Source organism: Equus przewalskii, chromosome 10, assembly GCF_037783145.1.
Source record: "Equus przewalskii isolate Varuska chromosome 10, EquPr2, whole genome shotgun sequence".
Classification (NCBI taxonomy): domain Eukaryota; kingdom Metazoa; phylum Chordata; class Mammalia; order Perissodactyla; family Equidae; genus Equus; species Equus przewalskii.
The window spans coordinates 23,211,307-23,225,046 of record NC_091840.1 but is presented as its reverse complement, the minus strand read 5'-3'; the positions used below and the strand labels follow the sequence as shown (position 1 = coordinate 23,225,046).

Sequence of the window (13,740 nt, the reverse complement as noted above, 5' to 3'; positions counted from 1 at the left end):
GAGAGAGACCGCACTCACTTCATGAGGAGCGTGACCTCTTCTCCCACAGCCTTCGGGGCTGCTGGAGCTCGTCTCTGCTGCTTGAAGATAAAAGTCTGAATTTAGTGCTAAAGAGGATGGGGGCCTCTGAAGGACTTAAACCGGGGGAGTAACACAGTCAGGTTGCATTTTGGAAAGTTGCCCCTGAGATCACCGTGGGTGACCTGTCGGAGGGGGCCGACCAGAGGCCGGAACAGAAGGTCGGAGCAGAGGTTCTAGCAGTGGGGTGGAGCGGGGGGCGGATCCAGGAGCGTCCTGAGGGGCTCGTTCAGCCCTGGACCAGTTGGCACTTGGGCTCCACTGCCGGGCCCCACACAGGTCCCAGGGCCTGGCCCCTCAAAGGCTGAGCTGGCCCCTAGAGACAAGTTGATGTCAAGGGCAGTGAGGGTCAGAGGACGTTAGAATCTTGCCTGCCTCCAAGACCACTGTTGGATTTCATGTGGTTTTATGGGACATTTCCTAGAGCTGGGGCTTAAGCATAAGACTTTGGCCGAGGTTGGAAGGTGAACCTGATAGACACCTCTTGTGTCACCTGGAGGTTTTTCATTTTTCTCCCAAGAATAGGTCTTTGTCCTGAACTTAGGAGTGAAGCCAGACTCATCATAGCTTCAAAAAAAAGACAGATGCTTATAATAATATAGATAATAGCATATAGGGCCTGTCCTTTTTTTTTTCTTTGCTGAGGAATGTTAGACGTGAGCCAACATCTGTTGCCAATCTTCCTCTTTTTTGCTTGAGGAAGATTAGCCCTGAGCTAACATCTGTGGCAGTCTTCCTCTACTTTATATGTGGGTCACTGCCACAGCATAGGCTGACGAGTGGTATACATCCATGCCTGGGATCCGAACCTGTGGACCTGAGCCGACAGGCAAGGGCACCACTACACCAACCGGGCCGGCCCCTAGCATACAGGGCATGTCATAGTTTTAAACATGGCCCGGCATCTTGTCCGTTGGACCTAAGCATTCTTGTTCCGAGAGGTGGGGCAGAGCTGTTGTAACCTCAGTCCCTGTCTTGTGCCTGGTCCTTAGTAGAAGCCAGAAACATTGTAAAAAGCGTGATCACTCTCAGAAAGTGACACACAGAAGTGAGAAAATTCGTGGCAGAGCCCAGCCCTTTCTTGTCTCCTGGGTCCTAGTTCGCTGCCACCCAGGCCCTGCTCTGGGGTCCCAGAGAGTCAGAGAGAAAGGCGCAGGCCCCTGGGGAGCCAGGCCCTGGGCTGACTGTGTCCCCACCCCTGCAGAAGCGGTACCGTGCTGTGTACGACTACAGTGCCGCCGACGAGGACGAGGTCTCCTTCCAGGATGGGGACACCATCGTCAACGTGCAGCAGATCGACGATGGCTGGATGTACGGGACCGTCGAGCGCACCGGCGACACGGGGATGCTGCCGGCCAACTACGTGGAAGCCATCTGAGCCCGCCGGGCACCGCGCGCCCCCATCTGTCTTCAGTGCATTCCACGGCATCGCATCCGGCATCGCATCCGTCCTGGGCGTGACCTGTCCACCCTTCAGTGTCTGTTTTTTTTAAATCTGCGACAGCTTGTTTATTCCTACCCTCCTCCAGCTTCTTTTGCCAACCGAAGCCTTGTTCTGCCACTTTCGCGGGCTCCTTCCTCGGGCAGGTTTTTCCTTTGACCAGCTTCTCGGTTTTCTCTCTGGATGGAACAGGTGTGGACTTCTCTGGGGGGGTGAGGCCGGTGAGGCTGGTCTGGAATGGGAGACCCGCTGGCCCCCAGGCCTCTGCCTTCTCTCTTTTCTGCCCCCTCAGACCCTCCTGCCCACCTCCTCACACAGCCAAACATTCCAGGGCTGGGGTGAGCCCCAGACCCCCAGGGCCCCCAGGGCAGGGCTTCATACATTCCCGGGAGTGAGACCCCACTGTCCTTGCCCTTGGGCTGGAGCTGGGGACGGGTGGGGGGCTGCCACGGCGTAGGGACCAGTGAGACGGGCTTCACCTCTGCTTCTCGGGTGGGCCACGGGCCCTCCAGGGAGTCTCTCACAGCCTCCTGCTCTCAAGGACAACACAGGAGAGTGAGGCTCCCGCCTGGGACTCCTGCATCCTCCCTCGCGTGTTTCTTCTCACACTGTGATTCTGCCTGCCTGCCGGCGCACGGCAGCATGGGCGAGGGGCTCCCCGGGAGCACGGCTTGGGTTGAGTTCTCACCTTTCTTACTCTAGGGACCCCTGCAGGGAGGAGGCGAACAGGGTCTTCTCTCCCGCAGTCCTTTGCCCTCCCCCCAGCCCTGATCTCCAGGGATCCTGGCTGGCCTCCTTGGCTGGAAGCTGGTTCTGAAAGGTGGGCAAGGAAGCCTTAGGCCTCTTGGCCTTCAGCCCAGCCCCTGAGATCTGAGTTAGGTGGGCCACTCCTCCCTACTGCTTGTGGGAAGATGTCTCGGGCCATCTATAGCCTCCCCTCCCCGGCCTGGTGCCAAGTGGACTGGAACTGTGCAAAGCCACAGGACCCTCTGTATCTCCAGGACTTAGTGTGTGGGGTGGGAGCATGTGTGTTTGCAACAGGCTAGTGTGAGCATGAGTGTGAGCCTGAGTGTGAGAGCAGGGGCCAGGGCACTGGCCTGCAGGAGTCTGGGCTTATGTGAGGGTGCACAGAACTGCCTTCCCCTGATATCTTCCTCAAAACCCACAGTGAAAGGGGAGGGCCCTAGGGGAGAGAAGTTCCTTGTTCCTTTGGAGTGAAAATTCCTCCTTTCCTTCCATCCCTAAATAGAGGAAGCCGCCCGCCCCCGCCCCCAGTGTGCTGGGCAGAAGCAAGGGGATGATTGAGAAGTTGGGGGGCTGGTGATGTACTTGCTGGAGTACGGGGTGGGGGGACAGCTTCGTGCCTCCAGGCACTTTCTCCTCCCCCATCTCTGTCTTGGGCTGCAGAGTAAGGGGCTAGAGGCCCCTGTGCCACCCACACTGTGGTGCATCACTGGGGGCCTCTCTCCCCAGGCCTCCCCCTCGCTTACTTAAAGCCCCCCTTGGCGCAGAGGGAGAGGGTCCCAGGGCTACAAAACTGGAACCACAGACCCCGGGATGAGGAAGGGAAAGATGGTGCTATCTCCAAGTCCCTTCTCCTGCTCGGTGGTGGCTGTGACGACCCTTGCCTGGCTTCATTCATCTCTGGGCTTTCTTGTCACCCCTCTGGGTCTCCCCCTCCCGTCGTCACCCTGAGTCCACCCAGGCCCCCAGTGGACATCTTCGCATCCTTGTACCCTGCAGGGGAGGAGGGGCCCGTAGGCGCATTCAGCAGTCAGGTCCTCACTGTGAGCTGACTTGGGAATATTTACCCCAAATCAGAGGGTTGAGGAAATGACCAGAGGAGGAGCCCTGCCTGACCAGCCCCTTTTCCTCAGCCCCAGCTGAAGTGAGGGCGGGTGGAGTGTCTTATACTGGGCTATTTGGGGATGAGGGAGCAGAGAGGGAACAATTTGGGGAGCCTTGTGGGAGGCGCTGGTCATTCCGTTTCCTCTTGATCTCAAAGCACAACATTGATTCTGGGACCAAAGTTCAGAGACACATCCTGTTGGAGGACCTGCAGTTGGGAGGGTAGTGAGAGGCCAGGAGGAGGGCCTGGAGGAGCAAGAAGCAGCCTGTTTTCACTCAGCTTAATTTTCCATCCGAAATAAAGCAAGCCAGCCACAGGGACCTTGCCACCAGCCCCTCTACTCCTCCATCCTTAAAATAGGGGACCTTTGCTTACACACCCCCAGGGAGAGAAGGGACTGTCACACTGGTGCTGAGGGACCCAGGGGCTGCTGGGAGTCCTTGTTCCTTTCCAGAACCTTCCATCCCTAGAAGAGCACAGAACCTGAGGGCTGGGCTGAGTCCCTGGTCTTTTCTTACGGTTCGCAGAGGTCTTTTAGCCAATCTAATCCCAGGAAAGAAGATGCATCAAAACTAGAATGTGAATATAACTTTAGTGGACCAGTAATAAAATACAAGAAGCCCAATGGTGAGAAAAGCAAATTCTCAACACTGCTTCCTGTTTTCTTCCTCATGTCCCTCCAGGGAAAACTACTTTATTGCTTAATTTCTGCCTTTTCCCCCTCACATATGCACTTTTGGGCCTTTTTTTTTTTAATAGCTGGAAACAAAAAATACCACCCCACAAACCTGTATTTAAAGAGAAACAGAAATGACCATGTGAAATTTGCCTCTGTCCAAACATTTCATCCGTGTGTGTGAAGCCGTCCATTCGTCCTTTTATATGGGGTGGTTGTCTTTTCTTGGTCTGTTTTGGTCCTCTCCCTCGTGGGCTTGTGCTTGGGATCAAATCTCTCTGAACATTTGACTTGGACCACAAGTGAATCTTTCTCCTGGTGACTCAAATAAAAATCTAATTTTTACCTGTGGACTTGGTTTTCTCTCTGGCTCTGAGGTGCTGCCGTGAGTGTGTGTGCGCGCACGCGCGTGCGTGTGTGTGTCTTATCTGTTTGGGGCTCTGGCTCTGAGGTGCTGCCGTGTGTGTGTGGGTGTGTGTGTGTGTGTGTGTCTGTCTGTCTGTCTCTGTCTGTCTTATCTGTTGGGGGGCGGTGGCCCGTCGCCCTCCTGAGAGCCCTGCAGCCAGCCCTTCAGGGAGAGAAGGACCCAGACCTTGGCACCTACTTCCTCCTGGTTGAGAACTCCCCCCAAGTCTGCTCCTGGCTACATCCTGCCCAGGTTGGTGACACTCTCAGAAGCTTCCCTGAGCTCCCATATTCTCAGTCTTACTGCTGAATTCCTTCACTGCACCTGGCTTCCCACTGGCCAGTGCGCTCACAGGGCAGGTAATGGGTCTGATTTGTCTTTCAATGCCCAGTGCCTGACCAGGGCCAGGCACAGCACTGCCGCGCAAATAGTTGTTGAATTAATGAAGAAGCTCAGCTTGGGGCAGTTTTAGCTGGCTGCCAGTGTCTGCACCTAGCAGGAGCTCGCACATGTTTGGGGAATGAAATGACAGGACTGGGGCAGTCTGCCGTGGGATAAGACACGGGATGCAGCCATCTATAGAGTGGTCTGGCAACCCAGAGCCGTGTTCACAATGCCTTAGGATCATCTTTAACACACGTTTTCTTTGATCTTATGAACAGCCTTGTGAGAGAAGTAACTACCGCGGTGTCCATCTTACAGGTGAAGTTCACAGAAACCCAGAAAGGCAGTGGTCTGGGGGAAGTCGCGCAGCTAGTGGCAGGGCTGGAGGTTTTAGGCCCTTCATTGTGATGCTCACAACCTCGTGATGTGACCTTGCCCCAGGGGCCTTGCACCCAAGCCCTTTGCACCTCTCATGTTAGTATCACCTGTGCTGTGCACTTTGCTCCGGGTGCCTTGGGTCTGGCCTCTGACCGGAAGGCCAGGTAGCCTCGCCTCTTCTGTGGGGTTGGAAAGGGGACAGTGGTAAAGGAATCCAGACCCTTCTGCCCCAGCTCTATGCCACCAGTCAGCCTTGTGTCCAGCTGCTCTGTGCGGAAGGGCAGTTCCTAGTGAGGCGTCCTCTGGCTTCAGGAAAGCAGCTCAAGGAGCAAAAACTGGCTTTCCCTGAAGTGAGCCTTTGTCGTCAGCAGAATGATGTGCGGAGTCAGCAGGGCGGGGCAGTGTAGGGAGTGTCGGAGGCAGCGCTGGTGGGATAATTAAAGACAATACTGACACCTGCTCCCCATCCAAAGGCGCTGCCTGCCTGATATTTTCGCAGGAGGAAAATGAGAAGCAGGGAATGAGGGGGCAAATTGTGCCTCCCGCTGGCCTGCCCCCTTTTGTGAAGCTGCAGCCCCTTCTCCCCGGGAGGCTTCGTTCACCTTCCTGAACTGTTTGGGGTGGAGCCAAGGACACTGCCACAGGGAGATTTTTAATTTAACAGGAAATAAGACTCGTAAAAAGGCATAAAAACAACACAAAACATAACTGAGTCCCCACCACCCTTTCCCCTCAGGAGAGGCCACCCGAATTTGCATTTCTGGATGCTCTTACTGGACAGGGATGGGCCTGAGAAGTCTTTAGTGCCCCTCTGGGTAACACCATGCTGAGCTCTCTGAAGAGGACACAAAAGAGAACAAGAATGTGGGTAACGACCACAAAGAGACAAGGACTAGCTGGAGGAGAGACTGCCAGTGCTCACACTGTAACTGGAGTGCTCTGAGCAAAACGCATCGCAAACTGAGCAGAGCAGGTAGGGCTGGGGGGCGCCTCAGACTGGTGGGGTGGGCCGGTCTGGGGCGAGAGTGGAGTGTGGTCTCTGGAGTGTGCAGAGTTAGTTTTGAATCATGGTCTCTGCCATTTCCAATGAAACGTTAGACAAGTTCCTGACCGTCTCTGAGCCTCATCTATAAAGACTTGTAGGGAGGTTGAAATTACACCACACGTGCAATATCTGGCACAGTATAGGAGTCCCATAAGCGTTAGCTCCATCCCCAGAGATGTCAACTGACACTCATACGAGACCTTTGTCCACATCCCTCCATAACGTGACCTTTACAACTTGCCAATGGCCCACCCAACTCCCAACCATTGTTTTTCTGAGATAATTTGCCAAGGATATGTGAGAGGAAAAAGGAAGAAGAAAGGCCGTCAGGAAGATTCCTTCGCAGGGGATCTGGATAGAGATCAGATCTCCTCCTACGTCTGTATCATGCAGACTCCACTTAGACACTAAGGGGTGGGATTGGGTTCCTGGGGAGAAATTGAGCCTCTTCGGTTCTGCCTGGTCTAAACCGACACTTCCTTGGTTACCCACTCCTGGGCTTTGTGATTGGTTGGCTGTGGTGTGGGGGCGGGGAGGGCAGGGAGGAGGTAAGCTGCTGATGGAGCTGCAGCATCCCTGAGTCTCCCGCCCTGGGAGGAGGAGGGGAAAAGAACACAGGCTGAGCAGTGGAGGGAAGAGGGAGCCATTTCTCTCCACTAACTGCAACCTCTGTGTTTGCAGCTCACATTTCCCGGGAATCCAGAGGCCTCCTCGGCCAAGGACTCCACAATGCTGGATATTTTCATCCTGATGTTCTTTGCCATCATAGGCCTGGTCATTCTGTCCTACATTATCTATCTGCTCTAGCGGCCTGTAGCTGCGGCGGGGAGCCCACAGGAGAACAGCTCAGGGGGGAAGGATGAAGCTGGCTGGCCGAGCATCCTGCTTTGTTGACGCACCGGTGGATTTTTGCTTCTGGTCGTCATTTCGGGTATTGATTCAAAAACAAAATTAAAAGAGATCTTGTTTTTCTATTTTTTTCTCAGATGCATTGATGTAGCATTTCTCAAACCACTCTGAAAAGAATAAGAAATGCCACCTTCTTTCTTTGAGACCTAATTTAAAATAATGGTTTTTAAAACGAAAAGTAAAACCCACAATGCAAGGGATTTTTAGGTAGAGTGGATTGGGAGTGGTGTGCATGTTGGGAGGGACTATTATTTCCTAATTTTTTTCTTCAATTAGGTGCTCAAACTCCAAACTACCCATTTTCTTCCAGTAATTAAAGGTAAAACACATCTTTGTATGTCGGCAGAGTGGTGTACAATTATGCTTGCGTAACTGCGTCTACAGTTAATTAGTGACTCATTCTCACTTGAGGATGGAATAGCAAATGAAATTTACTTGGGAGTGGGATTTTGGGGGACGTGTCTGTTCTCTCCCAATTGTGGGGTTTGGCAGAGCGGAGAGAAACTCCTAATTCTTTCCTTAGTCCGTGACCGGTACTCGGGAGCTGACGCCTTTGCTGCTATTCCTATCTGAGCCTTGTTTTTTCTGGGTTTCCTACAGCTCCTGGTCTCCAATCCAACAAGAGGCCTCTTATCAACAGCAGCAGTCCTACTGCCCAGCAGACCTCTTCCAGAGCCTCCCGGATACGGTTAACCCCTGTCAAGCAAGGGGCTTTTTGAGCTCAGAGGCACAGGCGCTCGGCTGGGACGTGAGGAATTCATGGGCCCTGCTGGCAGATACTGTGTGCGTGTGTGAGTGTAGATAGAGGGTGTTGAGAACACAGAGCTGAAATGTGGACTCATTCAAGTTACCATGGAGAACTGCTCAGAATTCATTTTATAGGCTTTCCTTAGGTCTAAATGCAACTGTATATTATGCTAAAATATGTTCCTTCCTTTCCCGCTCACACGCAGGGTTTCCCCTGTAAATTCAAGAGCGCGCTGTCTCTGTTCATCTATGAGACGTCACTTTATCACTCACTGTCTCTACAGATTGCACAATCTGGGCTTGTGTGGTTTCCCTGTCTTACACTCGAGCCAGAAGGAACTTGTCATTTGAGTTTTTAAGATTTATCGTATCTTCCCCATTCCATACCACTTCTGCCCCAGCTTCTCATTTTAAGAGAGAAACAGTTAATTATCCTCATTCTTTGTGCCTGGCTGAATTATAAATTATTGAAACAAGATGGCTATACTTATCTTATTATTTGGGAAAAATATCTCTCTTATCCCAAAATAAACGATTTTTATGTTGTCAAATGTTCCTTTTCTGGAAAAAAACCTTTCAGCATATTTCTGTCCAGTTAGGGTGAAGAAACCATGTATTTTGGAGGCCAGGGTAGACTTGGGCCCCAAATCTGTAGTATCTATTCTTTTGAAAAATCTATCATAATTGTTATACATTTGATTCTCCTTTCTAGCTTAAAAATAAACAAGGAGAAAGATTAACTTAATAGTTTTTATTCATACCATCATGTTCAATTTCCATGTTTTAAAAAGACGTAAGATCGAGGCAGTATATGTCACAATTAAAATGGAAAACTTGCATAAATTCTGGCCAAGAAAAAACACTGTTTTGGGAGATTTGTCTTGGCAACAAATTATGTGACCTTCAGTAAGTCATTTAACCTTCAGGGTTTCATTTTTTCCTGACAAGTGAAAGAGTTGGACTAGAAAATTGTTAGTGTCCCTTTCCACTTAAGAATTCTCCAGTTCTAGAATGATTATCTTTGGAAGCTACATCTTTGAGATCAGAATTCCCACGGAACAAACTCTTAATAGTTTGCCAGTAGTTCCCTTTTCTGCCTTCCCCAAATGACATTTTATAATGAAAACTCAACTGCAAAACTTTTTTTTGGCACCGACAGCCACATTATGAGGAGAAAATGACAATATTTATTTACCCAAAACGTATCTCAGTGATAATTTGCCTGAAGTGTTCAGGGAATATTGACAAATGCAATATTACATGGGGGTAATCTGACAGACACACTAATGCAAGAAGCATGGCTCTGAGCACTAACGCCTTCAGCCATGGTCTTCAGTTACCTGTGAAGTCCTTGACGTGACCTTTCCCGTTAAAACCTTCCTCTGACTCTTTGGCATAACCTCGTGTTTCAAACTGACATGTTCTACTTCGAGTCAAGATAGCAGCTCTATGTCCTTGCCTAGGTAACGAGGGCAAGTGTCAGTATTTTGGAGGGTCCAGGTTACACGGTTAATTATGGTGGTGTAGATCTTCACGGTATAGTCTCTAACCAAGCTTGCTCTGGAGTCTTTTACGAGGTCAAGGCTCTTCAGTCTGTATCCATATAAAGTCGAAACCACTAAGCAATTCAGGGAAAAAATCAGCCAATTTCAGTCATATACCAGTGATATATAACACTGATTTTCAGCACAATGTAAGGAATGCAAGATTACCCATCTTTTCAATTAGTTGTAGAATAGCATGGTTTTAAAAAATAATTACATTTTAGAAGAAATTTCATGACTCTGTGCCTATGCCAGTTTATAACAGAGTCTTATTGTGTTCATCATTTCGATAAAAAGTTTTTAAATTTCACATTTAAACTGTTTGTATATAGACATCCTAAAACATAATAAAACACTGAAAAAAGTTACTTCCATAATATAAAGTTTTGTATTAATTTTACAATCTGTGTCAGGGTGATCTTGTCCTCTAAAACAGGAACTGTACTTGGCTCACATCAGTTTTAGATCACTTACAAAGAGATGAGTGTGGCGTGATGCTGAGAACCATTCCACGAATGTATGGTTTCTTGATAAAAATAAGGGGTTTGTGTGGAAAAGTGACATATTTTATTTTAGGAGAAAGGATATATTTTGGGAAACAGGTAAATAGTGAAAAGACAATTGTTACTAAGTTAGAACCACCTAAGACTCATTGTTCTGGTTGTATGGAATCAAATTCAAACTTTCTGAGTTTGAAACTTAGCTTGATATGATTTATTAAATTTCAGAAAATTTGTTTGCTTTTAAAAGGCTTAAAATTAGCATTATTCAAACTTCAAAATCCCTTAAAAGTATCATTTTAATTTTATATTACTCAAAAATAAAGGGAATTTCCCTTAATAAAGTACTTAAGCAGAGGTGAAGTGGAAAATTGTAAATTATATGCTTTGGCTTTATCACACTCCAAATATTTGCTAAGCCTAGAATGGCCTCTTCTAAGTCAGTTTTGCTCCCATCTATTTTAAACAAAAATAAAACCAAAGTCACATATAAAAGAGGAAACAGAAAGTCATCAGCACAACTTCCATTATAAATGCAAACATGCTAAGGCAGATACATTTAGAAATATTTAAGAACTTCTTTGCTCTTAGAGAAACACTGTTAAGATCTTGTAGTTATGAGAAATTGCAGGTAATCCACAATACTTAATTACATATTTTGTTTTTTGAAACTGGTGTTAAACTATGATAATTGTAGCATTTCTATTTTAGCACCAATTGGAATATTAACTGCTTGGGAGTTTGGTGTCCAAATAAATAGTAGAATAGTATAGAATACTGTTCTACTTATAGATTACTGTTCAATTTATGAGTTTTTGCTAGTCGATGAAACTATTTAATTTATTTATACACTATAATATTAAGCATAAATATGTGTACATAAATATATAGCCAATTGAAACATTATTTTATATTAAGATATTTCATTTTTTGATCATGGTAAAACTTTAACAGCTTAAATAAAAATAAGTTCCTCCACAAGAAACAATTTAAAGGAATTACACACTCAATGATTTGCATAATGACAAACTCTGAACAAGTTAGAAATGTTTCTAATTTTAATTTTATTAATATGAATAAATAACAAAGTAAATAAAACAGCAAATATTAAGTATTTAAATATAAAAGACATTTTACCATAAATACAATACTTTAAAAATAACAGTGCATATTTTTCAGGTTTTTGTGCCTTTAAGAAAGTAGTGATCTTAGAATGTCAACAAGTATTATTTTTTTCTTTAATTTAAAAGCCTTTCAAGAGCGGAACTAAGTTTTGGGTTTTTTTTTTTAAGTCTCTAGTTACTTGAGGGATTTTCTAGAGTTATATTTGCTCTCTTGATGAAAAATGTGTTCTTAGTCCTTTGGCACTTTTTTTTTAACCTACAGAAGACTGTCCAGTAGAGCTGCCTTTCAGGTCGTCTTTCCTGTCTTAGTGATGTCTCAGGAAACCAAGGAGCATATACATGTCCATAGCCTTTCTTACAGGTTTCACAGCTACCTGCTAGTGGAATTGGTAAAGAAGTCACAGTGCTACAAGGTATTCATAACCAAAGAGGCTTTTGTAGCAGCTTCGTGTTTTCACCCTCCACTGTGTTTATTGACGTAAAAATCTGTAATCATATAATTGAGTACTACTCACTCAAAGAGGTGAACTCTGAAGTAATAATCACATGGTTTTTAAGTTGACATAAGATGGTCCTTCCAGCTGCACCTTCTGCGGGACATTCATGCTTGCTCTAATCTCCAAAGGTGAATAATTATCCTGGCAATAAAATCTTTGTTATTAACAGAGGAACTGAAAGCATGAACGAAGTCATGAGAGGATGGGAAAGCAGGAAATAAGGTGCCTATTGTTCCTGCTGTGGAGAGCAGTCTGATCAACCACCGCGGCAACTTCTTGAATGCTTGAATTTACTGCCTGCATTGTGAATATGTTCAAGTCAAGGGGTCAGAAGGGCATGAGAAGGAATTATCCAAAAAAGTGTTAACAATAGATGTTCTGTGGTTTCTTAAGGCACGGAGTATTTATCACAAGATATAAACTTTACATTAGTTTCTATGAAAAGTAGCATCATTAGCTTGTTATTAGTATTTTTGTGGTATGGTGTGTGTGTTTAGAAACAATAGTAAAGATAAATATAATGATGTGTTGTTGAGCTTGCCTTCTAGTGGAAGTAAAAACCATCCTACAAATCAAAGTCAAAGGAGACTGAGGAAGTCACTATCAGAAGGAAAGAAAAAGCTAGAAGCCCAGGTTAATCTTCTAATTTAGAAAAAGGTACAGGATAAATTGTCTCGCCTACTAGTAGTTTACATTATTGTTATTATGACTGTCCCAGAGATAGAAGTGAACAATCTTCTAGGGTTTTCAGGCTATTCATTTTGCAAATGCTCCTTTTTTGTGCCATACGGCTGCCTATAACATCACTTAAATATCAATACTAATGAGAGTAATACAAGTTTTTGCAAGTTAATCTCTCACTTTAAAATTTGATATCATGCTTTATTACTGATGACAAATGTATTCAGCAAAAAACTGGACTCTCAAATCGAAGAAACTATAAATTTGGTTTCATATGTTATTTTTATCTATTAGTAATTGATGAGGAATTTGTCAGTTTACTTCTTCTGGGTAGCAAGATGGTATCATTTATCTACTGCACCCAAAGAATGAATCACATTTCTTATGTTCCAAATTTCTGAGGATGGTGAGATAATCTCACAATCATTGAGAATAATGCAATAATGTGATTTAAAAAAAATTTACAGCAGCAGTCGTGTCAGTTCAAGTGTGTAATGAGCTTCAAAATCCAGATCAAAAATGTTTTAAATGAAACCATGCTTCTTTTGTAAACTTGCTGAAAATAACTGCTGTGGAGATTTGGACAATTAAAGGAATTCAAGGAAACCTTACAATGCCAGATTTCTTTCTCTAAGAAAATTAAATATCTATTTAGTAAAATATTAAAATATTCACTATTTATATTAAAATTTTTACTTTTTTCATTTATTTTTCTTTTTTCCTCAAATAATCTAATGGGCATATATTCTCAACTTGGAATCACAGATGTTTTGATAAATAAATGGATTAGGCTTTCCAAGGCATATATGGGAAAAACAGTGAGAGAGGAAAAAGCAAAAGCTAATTAAGGTATTTTGTACTCTGATATCTGCCAACTTTTTTTTCAAAGATTTTAGTTTTCCTTTTTCTCTCCAAAGCCCCCTGGTATATAGCTGTATATTTTTAGTTGTGGGTCCTGCTGGTTGTGGCACGTGGGATGCCGCCTCAGCATGGCTTGATGAGCAGTACCATGTCCGCGCCCAGGATCCGAACTGGCGACACCCCGGGCCGCCGAAGTGGAGCGCTCAAACTTAACCACTCGGCCCCCTCTGCCAACTTTAATCTTTATAATTTGGTTGTGAGTGAATTCTTAAATTAAGAAGAAGAAAATGAAACCAGCATAAAAGGAAGGTCTTTGTTTCTGTATAAATATGCAAAGGCTAAACTCTGGAGAAAAAATTCCTGCCACCAAAGGAATTATAGCTGGACAATCCATCAAAGAAAGGCAGTTAATTTTTGGCCCACCAAAATTGAAGGTTAGTGCTTTGCTACTGAAATATAGTAAAATCTTACCTCAATTTATATTTTCTCCACAATTTTCACTCTTCCTCAATCCCATGAATCTCTTACTGAGATTTCCCACAATTTATACCCCACTTCTGTGGGTGATCTCCATATCTTCTAGAGTTTCTTCCCTTCATCACCTCCAGAGGTGAGTTAAG

At 45.6% G+C, this 13,740-nt stretch overlaps 1 protein-coding gene and 1 long non-coding RNA gene across 3 annotated transcripts in view; both read left to right on the top strand.

Annotated features, from left to right (window-relative positions):
• Positions 1 to 4,395, top strand: part of LASP1 (LIM and SH3 protein 1) — a 40,826-nt gene extending 36,431 nt beyond the window's left edge. For both annotated transcript variants that reach the window (XM_070562147.1, XM_070562148.1), the window contains exon 7: positions 1,283 to 4,395. In XM_070562147.1, coding sequence (XP_070418248.1) covers positions 1,283 to 1,456 — 174 coding nt within the window. In that variant the 3' untranslated portion in view covers positions 1,457 to 4,395. The remainder of the gene's footprint in view (positions 1 to 1,282) is intronic.
• A 2,371-nt stretch (positions 4,396 to 6,766) lies between these two features.
• On the top strand, positions 6,767 to 12,873 carry LOC103552954 (uncharacterized). Its single transcript, XR_545362.2, has 2 exons — positions 6,767 to 7,188; positions 7,767 to 12,873. It is a non-coding gene; the product is annotated as an uncharacterized lncRNA (long non-coding RNA).
• Positions 12,874 to 13,740: the final 867 nt, after the last annotated feature.